Here is a 17,789-nt window from a genome sequence, read left to right as displayed (position 1 = left end):
AAGAGTGCACATTTGGTAAATTAATATAAAACAACATTTATTCATCACACAACTTTTTACAACACATCCAAGGAGGCTTTGCTTGAGTTGTTTCTCCGGATTGTGCTGTTTTTAAGAAGAAAAAAAAACAAATTTTTGTCTGTTTAGTATTGTCACCTTTTCCATTCTACATGGAGCTCACATGTCCGTTGTTGTTTTTTTTGTTTGTTTTTTTATAAGGACTCATTTTTTATATAAGGATTTTTTTCTACTTGCCCTGCCAAAATTTTCACTGGCCCCACCACAGAAAAAAGTAATAAATAAAATAAAATAAGCCCAGTATTGTTTTTGTTGTTTTTGATCCATGTAACCTTAATAAATAAGGTTATGACTCCAAACACTACTAGCCTAACTAATATATATTTGAAATATTGTTAAAGACAATCAGTAATAAAATAAGAACAAATAATCCAATTACGAGCAACAGCACAAATCAATACAGCAGAACAAACATATAAATGATGTAGGCTAATATAGATCTAAACTTGATTTTCAGGTACATGAATAGTAATCAAATGTAAAATATTACTGCATAGTCTGCATTAAATTGTATATCACTGCATAAATATCCTAAACCATTGCTTTTGGTTCCATCTAATAATTGCTCAGTCAGTTGTTTGTTGTTTCTTCTCTTTTTTGTGTACATATTCACAACAGACCTAAGTAAATGTTTAGAGATTTTTAGGTTTTAGATTTTGGAATTGCATGTTATCACTTGTGTTGCCAGAAGATAAAAACCTGGCAATCTGGGTGAGCCCATGACCTTCCATCTAGCACCAGAGTAGAACCAGTGTGACATCTGCATTAGATATGATTAACCTGACAAAAACTATAACAACCAGTGTTACGTATTATTAATTATTTGGACATTTAAATTATTTTCTTTTTATATCCACAGGCTGATGACAAATGAGATAATGGACAGTTTCAATATGAATGTAATGCAACGTCTGTCCCACGTTGGAGGTTGATGTCAATCTGGTGTTGAGTTTAGAACCCAATGTCAGATTGACGTCAACCTCCAATGTTGGACGTACGTTGCATTTTGGTTGAAAATGAAAATCGGGTTGACGTCAGAACCCAACATAAGATTGACATCAGAACCCAACGTCAGATTGACGTCAACATCCAACGTTGGACGGACGTTGCAATTTGGTTTAAAATGAAAATCGGGTTGACGTCAGAACCCAACATCAGATTGACGTCAGAACCCAACGTTAGATTGACATCAGAACCCAACGTCAGATTGATATCAACATCCAACGTTGGACGGACGTTGCAATTTGGTTGAAAATTAAAATCGGGTTGACGTCAGAATCCAACGTCAGATTGACGTCAGAACCCAACGTCAGATTGACGTCAGATTGACGTCAACATCCAACGTTGGACGGACGTTGCAATTTGGTTTAAAATGAAAATCGGGTTGACGTCAGAACCCAACATCAGATTGACGTCAGAACCCAACGTTAGATTGACATCAGAACCCAACGTCAGATTGATATCAACATCCAACGTTGGACGGACGTTGCAATTTGGTTGAAAATTAAAATCGGGTTGACGTCAGAATCCAACGTCAGTTTGACGTCAGAACCCAACGTCAGATTGACGTCAGATTGACGTCAACATCCAACGTTGGACGGACGTTGCAATTTGGTTGAAAATGAAAATCGGGTTGACATCAGGACCCAACGTCAGTTTGACATCAGAACCCAACGTTAGATTGATGTCAGAATCCAACGTCAGATTGACGTCAACATCCAACGTTGGACGGACGTTGCATTTTGGTTGAAAATGAAAATCGGGTTGACGTCAGAACCCAACGTTAGATTGACGTCAGAATCCAACGTTAGATTGACGTCAGAATCCAACGTCAGATTGACGTCAACATCCAATGTTGGACGGACGTTGCATTTTGGTTGAAAATGAAAATCGGGTTGACGTCAGAACCCAACGTTAGATTGACGTCAGAACCCAACGTCAGATTGACGTCAACATCCTACGTTGGACGGACGTTGCATTTTGGTTGAAAATGAAAATCGGGTTGACGTCAGAACCCAACGTTAGATTGACGTCAGAACCCAACGTCAGATTGACGTCAACATCCTACGTTGGACGGACGTTGCATTTTGGTTGAAAATGAAAATCGGGTTGACGTCAGAACCCAACGTCAATCTGATGTTGTGTTCTGACGTCAACCCGATTTAAATTTTCAACCAAAATGCAACGTCTGTCCGACGTTGGGGTCCAATGTCAATCTGACGTCATATTGACGTCCGGTGGCTGCTGGGATATAGTTCACATTAAGGCCTTGATGTGCATTAAGAAAGTAAACACAGTCCATTTTGATTTTGTGTTGACTATAATAGGACTTTAATGTGATCCTGAAGATGTCCAATGAGATTCCACAGAGTGAGTTTTGAAACCTCTTGTCATGACTAGCCGTTGAAAGCTTGGTTTGCTTTGTATTTCGTTTTTTATTATTTGAAATTTTTCCCATGATTATATGATTATGATTTCACAGCAGACCCGCATTCAATTAAACTGTCCCTGTGTTATCAGAGACACAAGTGGCATAATTATGAAGCGAAAACAAGTTTGAGTGTTTCTGTATGTGTCTATTTGTGTGTTGCTGTGTGCATTCATCATCCGAACCTCTGTTCCAGGAGACACTGTGCTGCACCCTCAGAGATGATGGCATGATAAGTGTGTGTCAGTGGCAGTGTGTGCTGTGGAAAGTCACACTACAGCAGTGAGATGGGCCACCCTCCTGACAGACTCCACACAGTGGATGAATTATACATGACTAAAGCCGCAGCTCACAGCGAGGCTGGCTGACATTAAAGCAAAATGGCAATTGTGACACATAACAGTTTTGATGTATTTAAAGCGCTCATGCTCGAGCAAGTGTGAGCTAAATACATAACATGCTGGAATTCACTCTGAAGAATAATGTGCCATTTGAGAAATTAATCAGCACAGAAAACTACCAGAGTTTTTTTTTTCCTGTCACATATGGCATTCGTGGTTAGTGGCACAGACTGTTTTTCTATGATATTTTGTGTTGTCAACTTTGCCAGGAGCAAAAATGACTTTTTTACTGTAATCTCATTATCAAAAATAGTATGCTAAATAATAAATGCACAGAAATAAAATATTTGTTTACGGTCACTACAATGAGGAAGTTTAAAATGGTAATTTAAATGGGGATTTTTTTTTTATTTGTGTCTTGTTGCTCAGTAAAAAAACTATGAAATATTCTTAACCTAAATTATAAATTAGTTTAAGAAGCAAAATTGTGTAGGAAATCACAACTCACGCAGAAAACACGCAGTTTTTTGAGAATACCCTTCAAAAGCGTTAAGTTCGGTAAGATTAATGTTTTTGAAAGAAGTCTCCTTTTACTCATCAAGGTTGCAAAAATGCACTAAAACAGCAAAATTGTGAAATAATATTATAATTATAAGAACTGTTTTCTATTATGTTTTACAATGTAATTTATTCCAGTGATGGTAAAGCTGAATTTTCAGCAGCCATTACTCCAGTCTTCAGTGTCACATGACCCTTCTTTGAATGGTAGTCTAACCTTGAATTAAATTTTATTTTCCTAAGGCATATTCAAACTATAAATTGTTTTAAGCATAATTTGTTCCATACAGGAAATGGCTTCATATAAGAGCATCATATTAGAGGTCATTTTCATCCTATAACGTTTACATTTGGAACAGTTCTGACTGTTCACTTGATCCATTTCACCAGCAAATACATTCACAAGATGAACTATGAAATATTAAACTATGTCTCAACATAGAAACTTAAACTTCTTGGCAAAGTTTTACGTTCTTATTTGGATCAGCTTTGTAAAAAGAGGTGGTGCAGAGGCATCTCTGTGCGTTTCGTAGATGTCAAAGTTCATGTCTAATTCTGGCCATCTCTCCCTCTGGCTCTCTTCAATGAATACACACAATCTCACCTTCCACTTCCAGAGCTCAGGCAGGTAGAAAATATGAGATAATAACAATAATCATCATTCTGTGAAAGCACCTGGTTGAAGGACATTGCTTTCACTGTATAATTTAAACAACTGCTTGTATTTGAAAGTGGATAGAGCTGGAATGTTTCTCCTTGAAGAGATGTTTTTTTCTTTTTCTTCTAATGTGTGAATTGTTAAAGGAAGGCCTCAACCACTCAGTCTCATTCGAAAGCAAGGAAAATGAATAATAGGAAGGAAATTAAAGAGACGTGTGATTGAGGTTAACAGTAGCTGCTAATTGTTCAGTGGGTTTTCACATTAGTACAGGTGGAGTCCTGAGGTGACATCTCTTTGTTTGAGGAACTCAGGGACCACAATCTGGATGTGAAACCGAATGGCCTCCCCGTAATTCTCAGGGTAGATTTACAGGTGACAGCAAAGCCAAAGAGTGGGAGTCACCAAGTGATTACGGGATTTTATCTCGCAGGTGCAAGGCTTTACTTCAACCCACTGTCATTCAAGGCTGTTGTTGCAGCTCGACAGCAAGTCAGACCACATTCCCAGATATTTATATTCAGACTGTAATTTTGCAAGTTCAAGTTTTGATCATTGACATGCTATGATTGATTATCCTCCTCTGTGGTTCTTAGGATAGTTCAGTCAAAAACGTTCAATATTAAATAAAAAATCGACTGAACGAATGATACACGGATTGTTTTACCTCGATTATCTTGTTTTCATAATTGTTGGAAGGCAAAATGAATATTGAAATACAATTAATCGCACAGCCCCAGTTTTGTTCTTATTTTATCATTTATCGTTTCTGTGAAAGTGTCTGCCAAACTTTAAAAATAATTATCATATAAGTGCTATATTCCAAGTCTTCTGAAGCCATACGACAGCTTTGTGTGAAGGTACGGTCACATTAGTAAAATTTCTGTGGCAAAAAGGACCATTATCGGTCCTTTATTGTCAATAGTGTATCAATGTATAAAGTGTAGCGATATATGAAGTATATATGAATGAACTTTTAAGCCAAGCAGCTTTCTGCTGGTCAATACGGTAAATTTGGGTGACCAAATTGAACATACAATAAGTGAAATCTGCATGGGGAACTTTTTCACCCTCACGCACAATTCCTAAACACTTGGCTTACTATTGAAGTGACTGGATTCCGCCCAAGAAATTTTCACAGAACAAAGTCACGCACCTTGAGAAACAGATGGAAATGTAAGTTGTTATTCAGTGATAATCTGCTCATTTAAAGCTGTAGAAGTTTTATAGGCACAAAACATAATTTGATCCCACTGACACCAAACACCATTGGTTCTCATTTTATTTCGTTAAGTCTGTGACATCAATAGTCTTATGCTGCCATATTTGGTTTGAATAAAGACTGAACTTTGGGCCAGTGAACTATCACTTTAGGGACCTCAGAGATGTAGGTCTATTTGCTAATTTCCTGAGCCTGATTCTGCCCAGGGGACGACTCTGTTTAACTTGGACAGATCTTTTGCTTGAGGATTTTCCTAGATTTCTGTGTGAGCATCTCAATCTCGTCTGTGCAAACTCTCAGCTTGCTGCCAGAATCAATACCTTCCTCCTTGGAAATGTATGGCACAACTCTCACCATCAACTTTAATTGCATATTCAAAAAAAAAAAAAAAAACATTAGGACAGGCCTTAGGTCTTATCTTGGTCTAGTAGAAGTTAAGCCAAATGCTTTAATTAAGCTGAACCATCTGCCTCAGAGTCAAACATTTCACTGTATATACACAGTCTCATACGCTTTTTATGAGCCACTATAATGACCTCACAAAGCCTCAGACATCTACGGAGCCCCTAAAGGGACATGGTGGTGGTAAAATTTAGGATGGGAGGAAAAAATCTTTTTCAAATCTTTTGCGTTCCCTCGCAAAACTTTTGCGTTTCCCGAGAAACTTTGCCTTCCCTCTCAAAACTTTCGCGTTCCCTCGCAAAGATATTTGCTTTCCCTCTAAAAACATTTACGTTCCGTCACAAAGAATTACGTTCTCTCGCAAAACCGGCTGTAAGTTGGCTACACTTCCTGTTTAATGTCCAGTTGGCAGTGTTTCAAACAGCTCAGTACGTTAACAATGGAGCTGTTCGTATAGTTTTATTTTGAACTTGGACTAAAGTATAAATAAATATGGTCATTGCTTAGTACAAGGAGTTCAGTATAGTTGGCATAAATTGTGTGAGTTAAATGTTGTTAAAACACAAATGATACATCTTTAACGTAGACAACGAGCTACAACCTAATTTTCCTCAAAACGAGCCTTATAATATGAATAGATCTCTATGAGCAGACAGCTGAGAGACAAGTCCGAAGGGACCGTCTGCAAAGTGCAAAACCCGAAAAGCGTTACTACACAAATAGTCAACTTCAATATTATACACTGTAGTGCCACCTAATCCTAGCCTGGGAAAACCCAGACAACTTCCGGCAAATTTAGATTTGCTCTGCAAGTAGTCTGGCAAAGAGCCCATTCAAACCCATTTCTAAACCCCAGAAATCGAGGCACCAATCAGAAACGTTGAGGCGGGCTTTACACGATGACGACAGCGCAGCGACAGTGAAGCAGATTCTGTACACTGACTACAAACTAAAGATGGATGCAGCAGTGGAACATCACTATCAGCTATCGCGGCTGTTTTAAGCGATTTAAACTTTCCTTTTCCGTTAAAACCAGAGCAAAGAACAACACTAGAAGCCTTCATATCTAAAAAAAGATGTTATCGTTGTCTTACCGATTGGATTCGGCAAAAGTCTGAAATAAGTTACCAGCTTGCTTGTCTTAGCGAGAGCCCTCTGGTAGTGTTAATGTTTCACAAAATATAGTTTTAAGTCCTTTTCAGGCGAGAATGTAGTTGTTTTTAAAGCTCAAATCTGTGGTTTATTTATAAAGAGAGCGCCTTTTTGAAAATTTGATCTGCCGTTTTTGGAGTTGTGAGCTCCAGTGAACCAGCGGCGCTCAATTGCTCATAAACCCCACCGAGAGGCGCCTTTCCTCGGCCAGTCCTTCTGCCATCTGCCGCTGGCTCTGATGTGAAGATATGATTCGTCTTGTGTAGATCTAATGGCTGATCTTTGCTCTCATTAATCTATAATTTGTTCCCTGACAGATCATTTTGTCTGAGGGCAAAGTGAAGTTTCATAACTTTATATTTGTAAGCTATTAAACTTTATCATTGTAGTCTCCTAGCGCTGACTTTCTTTGACTGAATTGCTTTATGTATTGTATAGCTTCTTAAACCCTTTACTTATACTTTTAAAATGGATATTGATCACGCATTAAACTAACATTTAACAAAAAGAGACTGGATTTTGTTTTATGTCATATCTCATTGTATTACAGTGATAATCATTGATAATACAGTGATCAATCAAAATATGTCATAAAACACCACTGCCTCATTTCATAAAAAAACTAAACAAAAACTTACACATATTAGCCACACACATGTGGTTCAGGCAACGCGTAGTTAGGCCTACATTCATTATCTTATATATTTATAATAAAACGAAGTATAAAACACCCTGCCTCTTTTCGTTTACATTTTAAAAATAATTAAACATTAATATGTGGTTTAGGTAAGGTGACCAGTTTTCTGAAATGTAAACCGGGGACATTTCCTATTTGAGAACACAAGCACAGACCATAGACAGTGGTACAGACAAGAACGCATATTGAGAAATGGCCAGAGTCTCAGATGTTTCTCCGTCGCTCTGCATACGTCGTCTCCCTCATCGCTCTGATTGGTTTTAGGTCTATCCAATTGCGCCCAGAGACATTTGAGCGACGCCCATTGGTGACGCCCCTTTGGAAATGATTTGTCTATGAAGCTTTGCCAGACCATAACTCAGTCACTACTGAGAATGGTCTGGTTTTAACCAGGCTAACCTAATCCAGTTTAAACATCAATTGCAGGAGAGCAGTGATGTGTGGAATGAATTTGATGACAGTAGGCTACAGTGCATTACAGTGAAGTTAGTTGTATATTTTTCATAGGCCTAATAAAAAGAAAAATCATAAAAATTATGCAAAAGCACATTTTATCAAACTAAGTGTTGTGGTATGACCAGTGGGAGACCATTGAAGTGTAAACTGAATTTGGAGACACTACAGTGTGTAACATTGAAGGTAATGACATTGTAGTAACGCTGAAGAGTGTATCTGCACACTTGCCCAAACTGCCGTTATAATGAATGACGCTGTTATGCTGCACAACAAAGCGCTTACTGTATTCATGTCGATGTCTTGTTTGCTGTTAGTTGTGGTCAAAGCATTTTTTGAGAGAAATAGCACTGCAATGACGAGATCACTGCATGCACGTGATCAACAGACTGCCTGTGTATTCAATGCTCAAGCCTTTAATGTGGAAATATCGAAATATAATGCTAATATAATCAACACTTTCATGATTCGTACATCTCGACGGCTGTGATGGTAAAAAAACATAGTTAAAGTATTCGAGAGGGGTTCCACTAGGGCTGTGCAATTAATTGAATTTCGATTTCGATTTCGGCTCCCAACGATCACCAAAATAGTACAATCGAGAAAAAACGATTATTTTGCCATGTTCAGTTTTGCAAGAACACTCTTATTTTGTCTTGCGTTCTGAATGAAACGCGCACATCCGGCCCTCCTGAAGCCACAAATCTCTCTCAGGTCGTGAGTCTCGTGACTCGTGTTCATATCATCCGCTGGAATTTAAAAACTCGGCGCGAGTAAAGATGGCAGAAGGAGGGCAGTTACAGCAGTGTTTGGTGAGCAAAAAAGGCAAAACCAACTCCGTTGTCTGGGAACAGTTTGGCTTCAAGGAATCAGACGAGGAGCAGAAACATGCTACGTGTAAGATTTGCTACATGGTAGTGGCTGCAACGCAAGGGAACACCACGAATTTGTTTAACCACTTGAAAATTAAACACAGAGTGACCTATGACAATCTAATAAAGAAACAAAAACTGACGAGATCAGGGGTGCTGTGTAAGCGTCCTTTTTTTCCTTCATATTTTTCAAATAATTCTCTCTTTGTAAACGTTGTTCAATGCATGCGAGTGCTGCCGTATGTTTGAATATGACCATTTTTCGCCGTCATCACCCGGGTGTTGTGCCAGAAGACGCGAATGAGAAGTTGCGCGCGCTGTGAGAAAATGTGTCTCTGTGCACTCATCCGAGAGCGGGCACACGTCTAACAGTCTTGCTCTTGAACGGACAAACTCACACAAAACGTATGTCAACGTCCATCTTGATTAGTATTCTAGCAGACATAGTCTGTATATGCCTGAAGTAAACTTTTTACAGTCGAGAAAGACAATATATATATATATATATATATATATATATATATATATATATATATATATATATATATATATATATATATATATATATATATATATAATCTCCGAGCGTTAGGTCTTAAAGGGGCAGTAGCCTTTACTGCTGTCTGTTTAATGTCAAACAACAAAAGACAAGGACATCACACTGCTCTTGATTGAATAGCTTTTGTAAGTTTAATAGGATTAATCTTTAATTTATGCACTCAAATATATAATGTTATTTTACATTTGATACATTTCTGTACCTGAAAACTAATGTTAGATGTACCTGAAAAACCTGAAAACCATATCTAGCCGAACCATATTGTTGATCTTATTTATTTGTGGTTATCATTTTTACTTGAATACTTTTATACTTTGATTTGAATATATGTTATATTATTTATTTTAATAGTTCAAAAATTACAACAAATGTTACAATTTCAATTGAATTGTTGAAAGGTGTCTTTTTTAACAAATGCAACACATTCCCAAAGTCATGTGAAATAATCGTGTTACATAATCGTGATTTCAATATTGACCAAAATAATCGTGATTATGATTTTTTCCATAATCGAGCAGCCCTAGGTTCCACATGTTACAAAGTTTGTAGAATAAGGAGGAAGAAGACAGGGTCGCGTGACTGGGACTCTCAGAGAATCTGAGAATTCTCAGATACAAACAAAATAAACTCGCTCTCTCAGCGCTCTCAACAACTCAGTACAATAAAACTTTCTCAGCTATCTTGTGTGCCCAGTCTGTCTCTCTCTGGACTGGCAGTGCTTGCAGAGTCAGACGGTGCCTCGCTAAACCACGTCCCCTCCACCACATAATCTAATTCTCATTTCAAATGCAAAGGTGTCAGCCAGTCACAACAGTGGGCGTTTTCACTGAAGTCTCACACCAGACACGCCCCTTGAAACAGAGCATTCAAGCCAGAGGGCTAATATCAGTATAGAAAAAATGCTTTTTATTTCTAAATTATGACATTTTTTGATACTAACAATATAAGTACACCTCAGGAAACATTATAAAATAATTTAAAAATCCATGCCGTGGGACCTTTAAACTTAAGTCCAAGTTCAAAATAAAACTCTATGAACCGCTCCATTGTTAATGTACTGAGCTGTTTGAAACCCTGCCAGCGGGACATCAAACAGGAAGTGTTTACACTCTGAACTCACAGCAGTTTTTGCGAGAGAGCGCAATTCTTTGCGAGGGAACGCAAATATCTTTACGTGGGAACGCAAATATCTTTACGGGGAAAGCAAATATCTTTGCAAAGGAACACAAATATCTTTACGAGGGAACATAAATATCTTTACGGGGGAACGCAAATATCTTTAAGAGGGAACGCACAAGTTTTGCAAAAAGGAACGCAAAAGATTTGAAAAAAAAATGTTTTCCTCCTTTCTTAAATTTTTTCCCTTTAGGGCCTCCATAGACATCAAAATGATTGGGCCATGTCAATAAGTGGTGATGTACTGTTTTCTCGATGAAGGCTTCTTGTTAACATATTAGGCTGATCTTAGCATTTTCATAGGTAATTTAAACATCACTTACTGAGCTAATGAATAATGATTACACATGACACTTAGTATTAGTGTCTAATGTAAGTGTATTAATAAGACTGGGGGTGTTGTACTTTCCGTTTAATCAACTAGAAATTAGCTTTTTTTTGTCTGAAGCTTTAAAAAAGTCTTTGCATAAACTTTGCATAAAACATATATTTATCTATTTGTGTTTCCAGTTATTGTGTTTTTTAATTAAAATCTGTATATATATATATATATATATTTTATTTTTTATTTTTTTATTTTTTTTATGAAAATGTTAATGAAATTAAGTAGGGTGAAGTGTGGTGGCGAGGAATGGCATGATTTTTTTATAAGTGTTACCACCCACCTTTGTTGCACTTGACACTAATTAACATGGTTTAGTGATAAACAGTTTCATTCTGAATTAATTTGTTGCTGATAAATATGGGAATTTTATATCAGTTTGAGTCACATGGTTTAAAAACCCTGAGTTACAAGCCAAATGTGTTCCAACACTCCCCAGTCTCTCCTTTCTAACGATCAATGATGAAGCATAAATCCCACAGAGCTCTGTCTGTCAAGTACAGCCATCTTGTTACAATTGATGAAAATGTGTTATGCCTCTTGTCTCTTTTGTAATTATAAAGTTTTATTAGGTGTTTGTGGAAGATTAAAACACTATTAGCGCTGCTCCAGTTGTCAGAGTCTCCAGCTGTTCCTTTTGTTTATGACCAAAATGTTTTATGACATCCACATTTAGTCACCTAAACAATTATGGTTAATGAAATGCGGTGCTGGTACAGTGGGCAGGAGAAACATTGGTGAAGGGTACCTCGTTGTTGTGAAGTTTAAGATACATATAGCTGCAGAGAGAGAATATAACACTGGGCAACACTTTAGTTTAGGGTCCAATTCTCACTATTAAATAGTTGCTTATTAGCATGCATGCATGCATATTTCTAGGATATTGGCTGTTGATTAGTATTTATAAAGCACATATTAATGCCGTATTCTGCATGACCTTATTCTACATTCCTAATCCTACCCAATACCTAAACATAACTACCTACTAACTATTAATAAGTAGTCATTAGGCGTTTATAGAGGAAAAAGTTGTCCATTAATAGTGAGAATTGGACCCTAATCTAAAGTTTGACCTAAAAATGATATATTTACAGGCTGTAGTACTGTGTCAATTTTATTCTGTTTATTAATTTCATGAACCTTTATCTTTCCACTATTAAACCTTTGAAGAGGAATCATTAAAATTTCAACAGAAACACTGTAGCTGTCAATGCTTTTTATAAGAAATGAATCACATGATTGGAGGGGACAGATCACTCCCTTCCAAATAATTCAGTTTCTAATTGGCTACATGTTTCTTTCTTTCTTTCTCTCTAGGTGGTGGAAACCAATCTCGTGGCTTTCGACTGTCACTGGATCATCATAAATGAGGTGGGTTCCTCCTAACAATTTTGTGATAAATCCAGTTCATTCCTTTTCGTAAGCACATTTGAATATATTTACATCTTTACATACCGATTTGTCTAAGTGAGAGGCGGACAAGGGCGCATTCGGAGCCTGATGAAGGTGGCCAGATAAGGACAAATTACAGCTCAATGATTTAAATTAGATTTGGCAAGCAGTTAGTAGTGCTCCAAAATAATTCAGCGCTTTCCTCAACGAATAAAGCATTTTTTCCCAAAATGATCCTGTGACAAGGAGAAGACAATGAATATACAGACCTTTAGCTCATCTGCCTGAATTATAGCTATTTCAATAACTTAAAAGTCACTCTCTATGGTAACCTCTATTAATCTCTCTGGTTTTATTTAAAAAGGCCATATAAATCAGTTTTTTTATTGGTCTTTTTAAATAATAGACTTCAGTGCACTATGAAACAGTACTAAGACAAATTCACTCCCCAGGCCAAAAACACCTTGTTCTGAATTATAACAATTTGAAGCCGGCTAGATTGTTCAGAAACTAATCTCAACCAGTAATGTTGTGGTAGTAAGGACACATTTGTATTGATTCTGTTATTCCTGAGACCAGAAGAAATAGTGTAAAATAAAGGAAAGTCTACCAAACAGTGGTTGTTCCTGGATGTTAGGGTTAGGGTTAGCACCAGCCGCTCTACACATTTTAACGAAGTTAGGAAAATGTGGCTTAATTTTTTTTTTTAGATATGTTTTCAAGGTCCGCAATGCAAAGCAGCTGTTTCAGTATGGAGAAATCCCAGCTATACTGGACCCGACAGTCAACGCAGAAGAGCACTGTGTCTAATTTAACATGCAAACAGGGCTTTGACAGCTGTTACTTTAGTCTTAAAGGCACAGCCAAAAAAAAGGAAAAGAAAACGACTAATTTCATTCCAAGAGACAGAGAGATGGGCATGAAAGATTAAAAAAATAAATGACACCGTAAAAGTCAGATTTGGCCCCTTTAAGAAAATTAGTACAAGATCAAATGATCTTTCAGCTGGTCAAAGTGTAACTCTTTTTCTTCTGATCATATACATTTGATAGAATATTTCAGCCTTGTTACAGTAACCTTTTGGATAACCTTTTAATGCTGTCAACTTACTAGAGCTCACCAGCTTAGACAGGTGGAGAGTTTAGTACATCTGAGGAAAATGTTATGTCCTCGTAAATAAAACACAAAGGCACATGATGTTACCTTGACATGTCACTGTATGGACATGCATTGCTCATGGTTGGCCTTACTTGACAGCGCTCATAGGGGACAAAACAAGCAGCTGCCAAAACCTGAACCCTAAAATTGGGCCATAACCCTGTAGGCTCATATTTGTGTCATTCTAATTTAGCGCTCCTAATTAAGCATCAAGGGCCTTTGCGTTTGTCATCCGGGGGTAGAATAAGCCACTCAGTGTCGGTATTTTCAGGTCTGCAAAAGCGTGATGTCCTTGTGCTCTTGAAAGTTGGGCAGCAGACTGTAAAGGCCTCACATGCCCTCCCGTGATGCCTCCTACATTATCTGCCGTCATTCTTACGACATTAATTAACAGCAGCACGAACATCGCTTGACAGCGCTCAACTGTGCTTCAGGCGAGATTTTGATTTGTCCGATCAGAAACCTTAAAATTACCTTTCAGATAACAGGTTGCATTGTAGACAACATTCATTTTAATCTTATTGAAGGCTGAACGGCTTCGACATTCCAAGTAAGTTCCTCGCCGGTATGCCACAAGTTCAGATTTAATGACGTACTTCATGAGAGCCAGTCACCAGCAATCACAGCTTTGCAGGTGAGAATGAAACTCAAAAGTGAAGGCTGTCAGAGGGAACAGCTTGGCCGCTCTGAAGTCTACCTTCACTGGGGGACGTTCCCTGTCCATTCTCATCTCATCATTCCCAGCTCGCTCACTTCACTCTGCCCGTCTGTGGAAAAGATGGCTTCGGGCTAAAATTAGCAATCATTCCTCCCAAGGCTGCGCAAGGACACGCCAGCGCACACGGTCAAGTCTTTCTGGCTTTTGGCAGCACCCTGAATACCCATTCATGAGAATAATTGTAATACTAATGATGATTTTTATGTAGTTATGTTTCTTGTATTTAAATTGGACCCACTTTTTAGCTAACTGGGGACCGGAGAATGTGACCTTGACTTGATGAGAGAGGACAACTTAACCATGTGTGAAGAAAGTTTAGTTTGTGTGTCAGTACCAGTGTCAGGAATTAACGTTTTTAATGAAGGGGCAAGATTTGTTTAACTGAAACTAATTTTCCTCTTGGTTTGGGCTTTTTTTTAACCATATAAAAACAGTGTTGTCAATTTAACTTAATTTCAGTCATTTCATTGAAATTGATTCAGAATCTGAGCAAACACTCTGCTCTAATTAATTGGAAAAAAAGTACTGTATAATCTAATATATGTTAAACCCACTACTAGATCATTACATTCACAATTTTAATATGGGTGTCATTTTTCTTGCTTTTGGTGGAATTTTGCCCCTGATAGCAGGATTATTCTCGGACCCTGTTTGGTAGAGTTAATTTTTAATATTTTGAGATATAAAATTCAAGAAAGTTAATCCATTGTATACTTTGTCGTTAAGCTGTTTATTATTATTTTCTTATTAGTAAACATATCATTAATTGTTAATGGAGTCTTTCCCAAGGCAGCTAACCTTTTGACATGCAGTTAAAATCCCCCCTATATAGCATTTTTGTAATTTTCCAACACAAGACCAGTGTTGATGTTCAGTAGCAGTCATGAGCGTGAGCACATTTCTTCACCGTGCCAGTGGTTACCTTTACATGCCTTTGAACGCAAAACTCTGCAGGTTCACTTTATGTCGACATTGTCTAATAATCCAAATGTAGCTGTAAAAGTTATTACAAAGCAAAGGATATGCAATGATATTGGGGCTTAATAATTTAAATAAATTAAATATTATCTGTTATAATAACATTGAGGATATCTACAGTTACCTGTACAGTAAGACAATAAAGTTTAAGAGAACTGGTTGTAATGTTTTGGTTGCTACATTGTTGTTTCATATTTAATCTCTACCCCTTTTTCTTTCTCTAAAACAAGTTTGTTATTTACTGAAGTGAAAATCGTGATTGTAATATTTTCCTCCCAGGACCTACTTCTGCTCTTTATTTTCCATTCAATAGTGAAACAGAAGCTCTTCTCAGCAAGATACTTTTTATCTTTGTAGCCTATTTACACTGCACATGGAAAATCTCTTTTCTTTTGACATAATTTTTTTCCCTCTCACGTTCTGTAGGAGATTTCAGACATGGATGTGCAGGAGTTGGTGATGAAGTCTATAGGTCGCCTGACCCTGGTGAGACAGACCTTTCCTTTCTCACAGAACACCAGCCAACGCTGCGTCAGGCACAACCACCGCATCAACACGTCCCTCTGCGACCCCAAAGACCCAAAGGCACAGATGTTAGAGGTGCGATTCATTCCCCCATACTCACATTTTTCATATTCATTCAAGTTAATCATAATTTATTTGCCTTGAATGCCTTCATTTCCTTTTTTGATTGTGTCCATTAACTGTCATCATTAGCCTTTGAGCTAACTTCCTTAGAAAACTAGAAAATGACAGTGTGAAAATTAGCAATCTTGTTTTGCTGGGTTTTTAGTTCTTTTCATTGTGCCTGTGGGTGCCATTCCTGTTTTCTACTATTTATCCAACTGAATGCATTTAATGCATGTAAATTTACACAAATGACAACAGAAATTAACAGATGTGATGTGTATTGAGCCACATTAAATACTGGTAAACATTGCACAGTATATCAATACACATTTTCAAAGCCCCTACTCATTATTTGATCATAGTTGCGTGGGTGTGTGTTGGTATCAACAAGGCAAAAATATATGAGAAATATTTTCAGCAAAGCCAGGCAATATTTAAGATATTCATGATGTATCACACTAGGTGCGTTTACATGGAGCACTGAAATCGGTTTAAAAGTCCAATCTGAAGGAAAATGCCCCATATAAACACCTCAATCGGAATAAAAATGCCCAAACCGAATGAAATTGTCATCGGTTTAAGGGGGGTGGGATAAACCTTTTCATGAACCGATCAAACGAAAAATTCCACCATGTAAACAACCTGATCCGATTACTTTGAGTTTACGTCTTTCTGTGATGTGATATACAGCGCACACGCCTCCACAACTGAAGAGCGTGCGCCACGCTCACACCAGGCTAATGTTGACAAGAGAGGAAAGTTAATTTTTCTTTATATTTTTTTTTATTTCGTAACAAGTTATGAACATAATGTTGGAATAATGACACAGACATAGCCTGGCTCCACCATATCTTGACAGTGTTTGTCCTAGGCTTCAACTGCGCCTGACAGAATAATGAATTTTTCTGAGATGATTCTTATACTTTACAACAAACAATAAATAGCTTAAAACTGTATAAGTCCTGGTGGCCGTTGAGAGTTGCCATGGCAACGGGGAACATTCAAGTTGCTGGAGAGGATGTGTCAACATTTCTCTCTGTTTCTCGTAAGTTATATATATATATTAGAGGTCATCATATTGCTTTGTATATTGGTGTACATTCATTGAAAATGATTAAATAGTCTGTATAATGTTTTACAGTATTTTTTACTATTTTTAGTATAAAACAATCTTGGCTACAATGGCTGTTTGGTTTAAATTGTATTTGTTAATCATTTTTACAGGAAAAAAACATATAATTATTGATATTTCATAAAATTATGAATCCAAGTGACAAGCCAAATTGGAAACAAATTATACTAGACTTAAAATAAATTTCACTTTTCTTTGTAAGTGAAGAAAAGTTATTATTTTGAACCTGGTCATTTGAAAAGGATAGTTTGGTGTATTTATTTATTTATTTGTTTGTTTGTTTGTTTGTTTGATTCTTAGTAGAGATGCTCCGATCAGCATTTTTGGGGCCGATCACCGATTACCGATCACCAAGATCATGATCTGCCGATTGCCGATCACTGCCGATCACAGAATGGCAGGGGAATGGCAATATTTTATCTACAATCTTGCAGAGTTTGCACCATTTGTAGAAATGAAACTAACTCTAAATTAGTCAAGATCTTGAAGAACCACCAAGTGTTTATTTTAGAAAATGAGATGACTTAAGGCTACTGTAGGCCATCTTTCCCAAATAAATGTATATAATAAATGTATATAATTATCTTACCTAAATATTTGATCATGCAGTGCATTTTTGTTTTTAAAAACAATTTTTCAGGTAGGTCTAACATGAGTATTGAGGTAAGAAATACTAAAGACATTTAATAAGAAATCAAATGTAAATTAATATTGGTCTTCCCTGAATAAATTAAATTAGATTAATCCTTACACTTAAGGTTGCAAAAGTTAGTCATTCAAGAGCAGTGAGTGTCATAAAGATT

The 17,789-nt window shown here is 37.1% G+C and overlaps 1 protein-coding gene across 1 annotated transcript in view; it reads left to right on the top strand.

Annotated features, from left to right (window-relative positions):
- The window catches only part of grid2 (glutamate receptor, ionotropic, delta 2), a gene marked incomplete at both ends in the record, with an annotated part of 524,276 nt that overhangs the window by 323,793 nt on the left and 182,694 nt on the right, over nt 1-17,789 (top strand). Inside the window, 2 exons of the mRNA XM_079827346.1 lie at nt 12,296-12,349; nt 15,651-15,824. Of these exons, the coding sequence (XP_079683472.1) occupies nt 12,296-12,349; nt 15,651-15,824 (228 nt within the window). The remainder of the gene's footprint in view (nt 1-12,295; nt 12,350-15,650; nt 15,825-17,789) is intronic.

This window comes from Gobio gobio (genome assembly GCF_949357685.1).
Source record: "Gobio gobio genome assembly, chromosome: 10".
Taxonomy (NCBI): domain Eukaryota; kingdom Metazoa; phylum Chordata; class Actinopteri; order Cypriniformes; family Gobionidae; genus Gobio; species Gobio gobio.
This window is presented reverse-complemented; position numbering and strand designations above follow the sequence as displayed.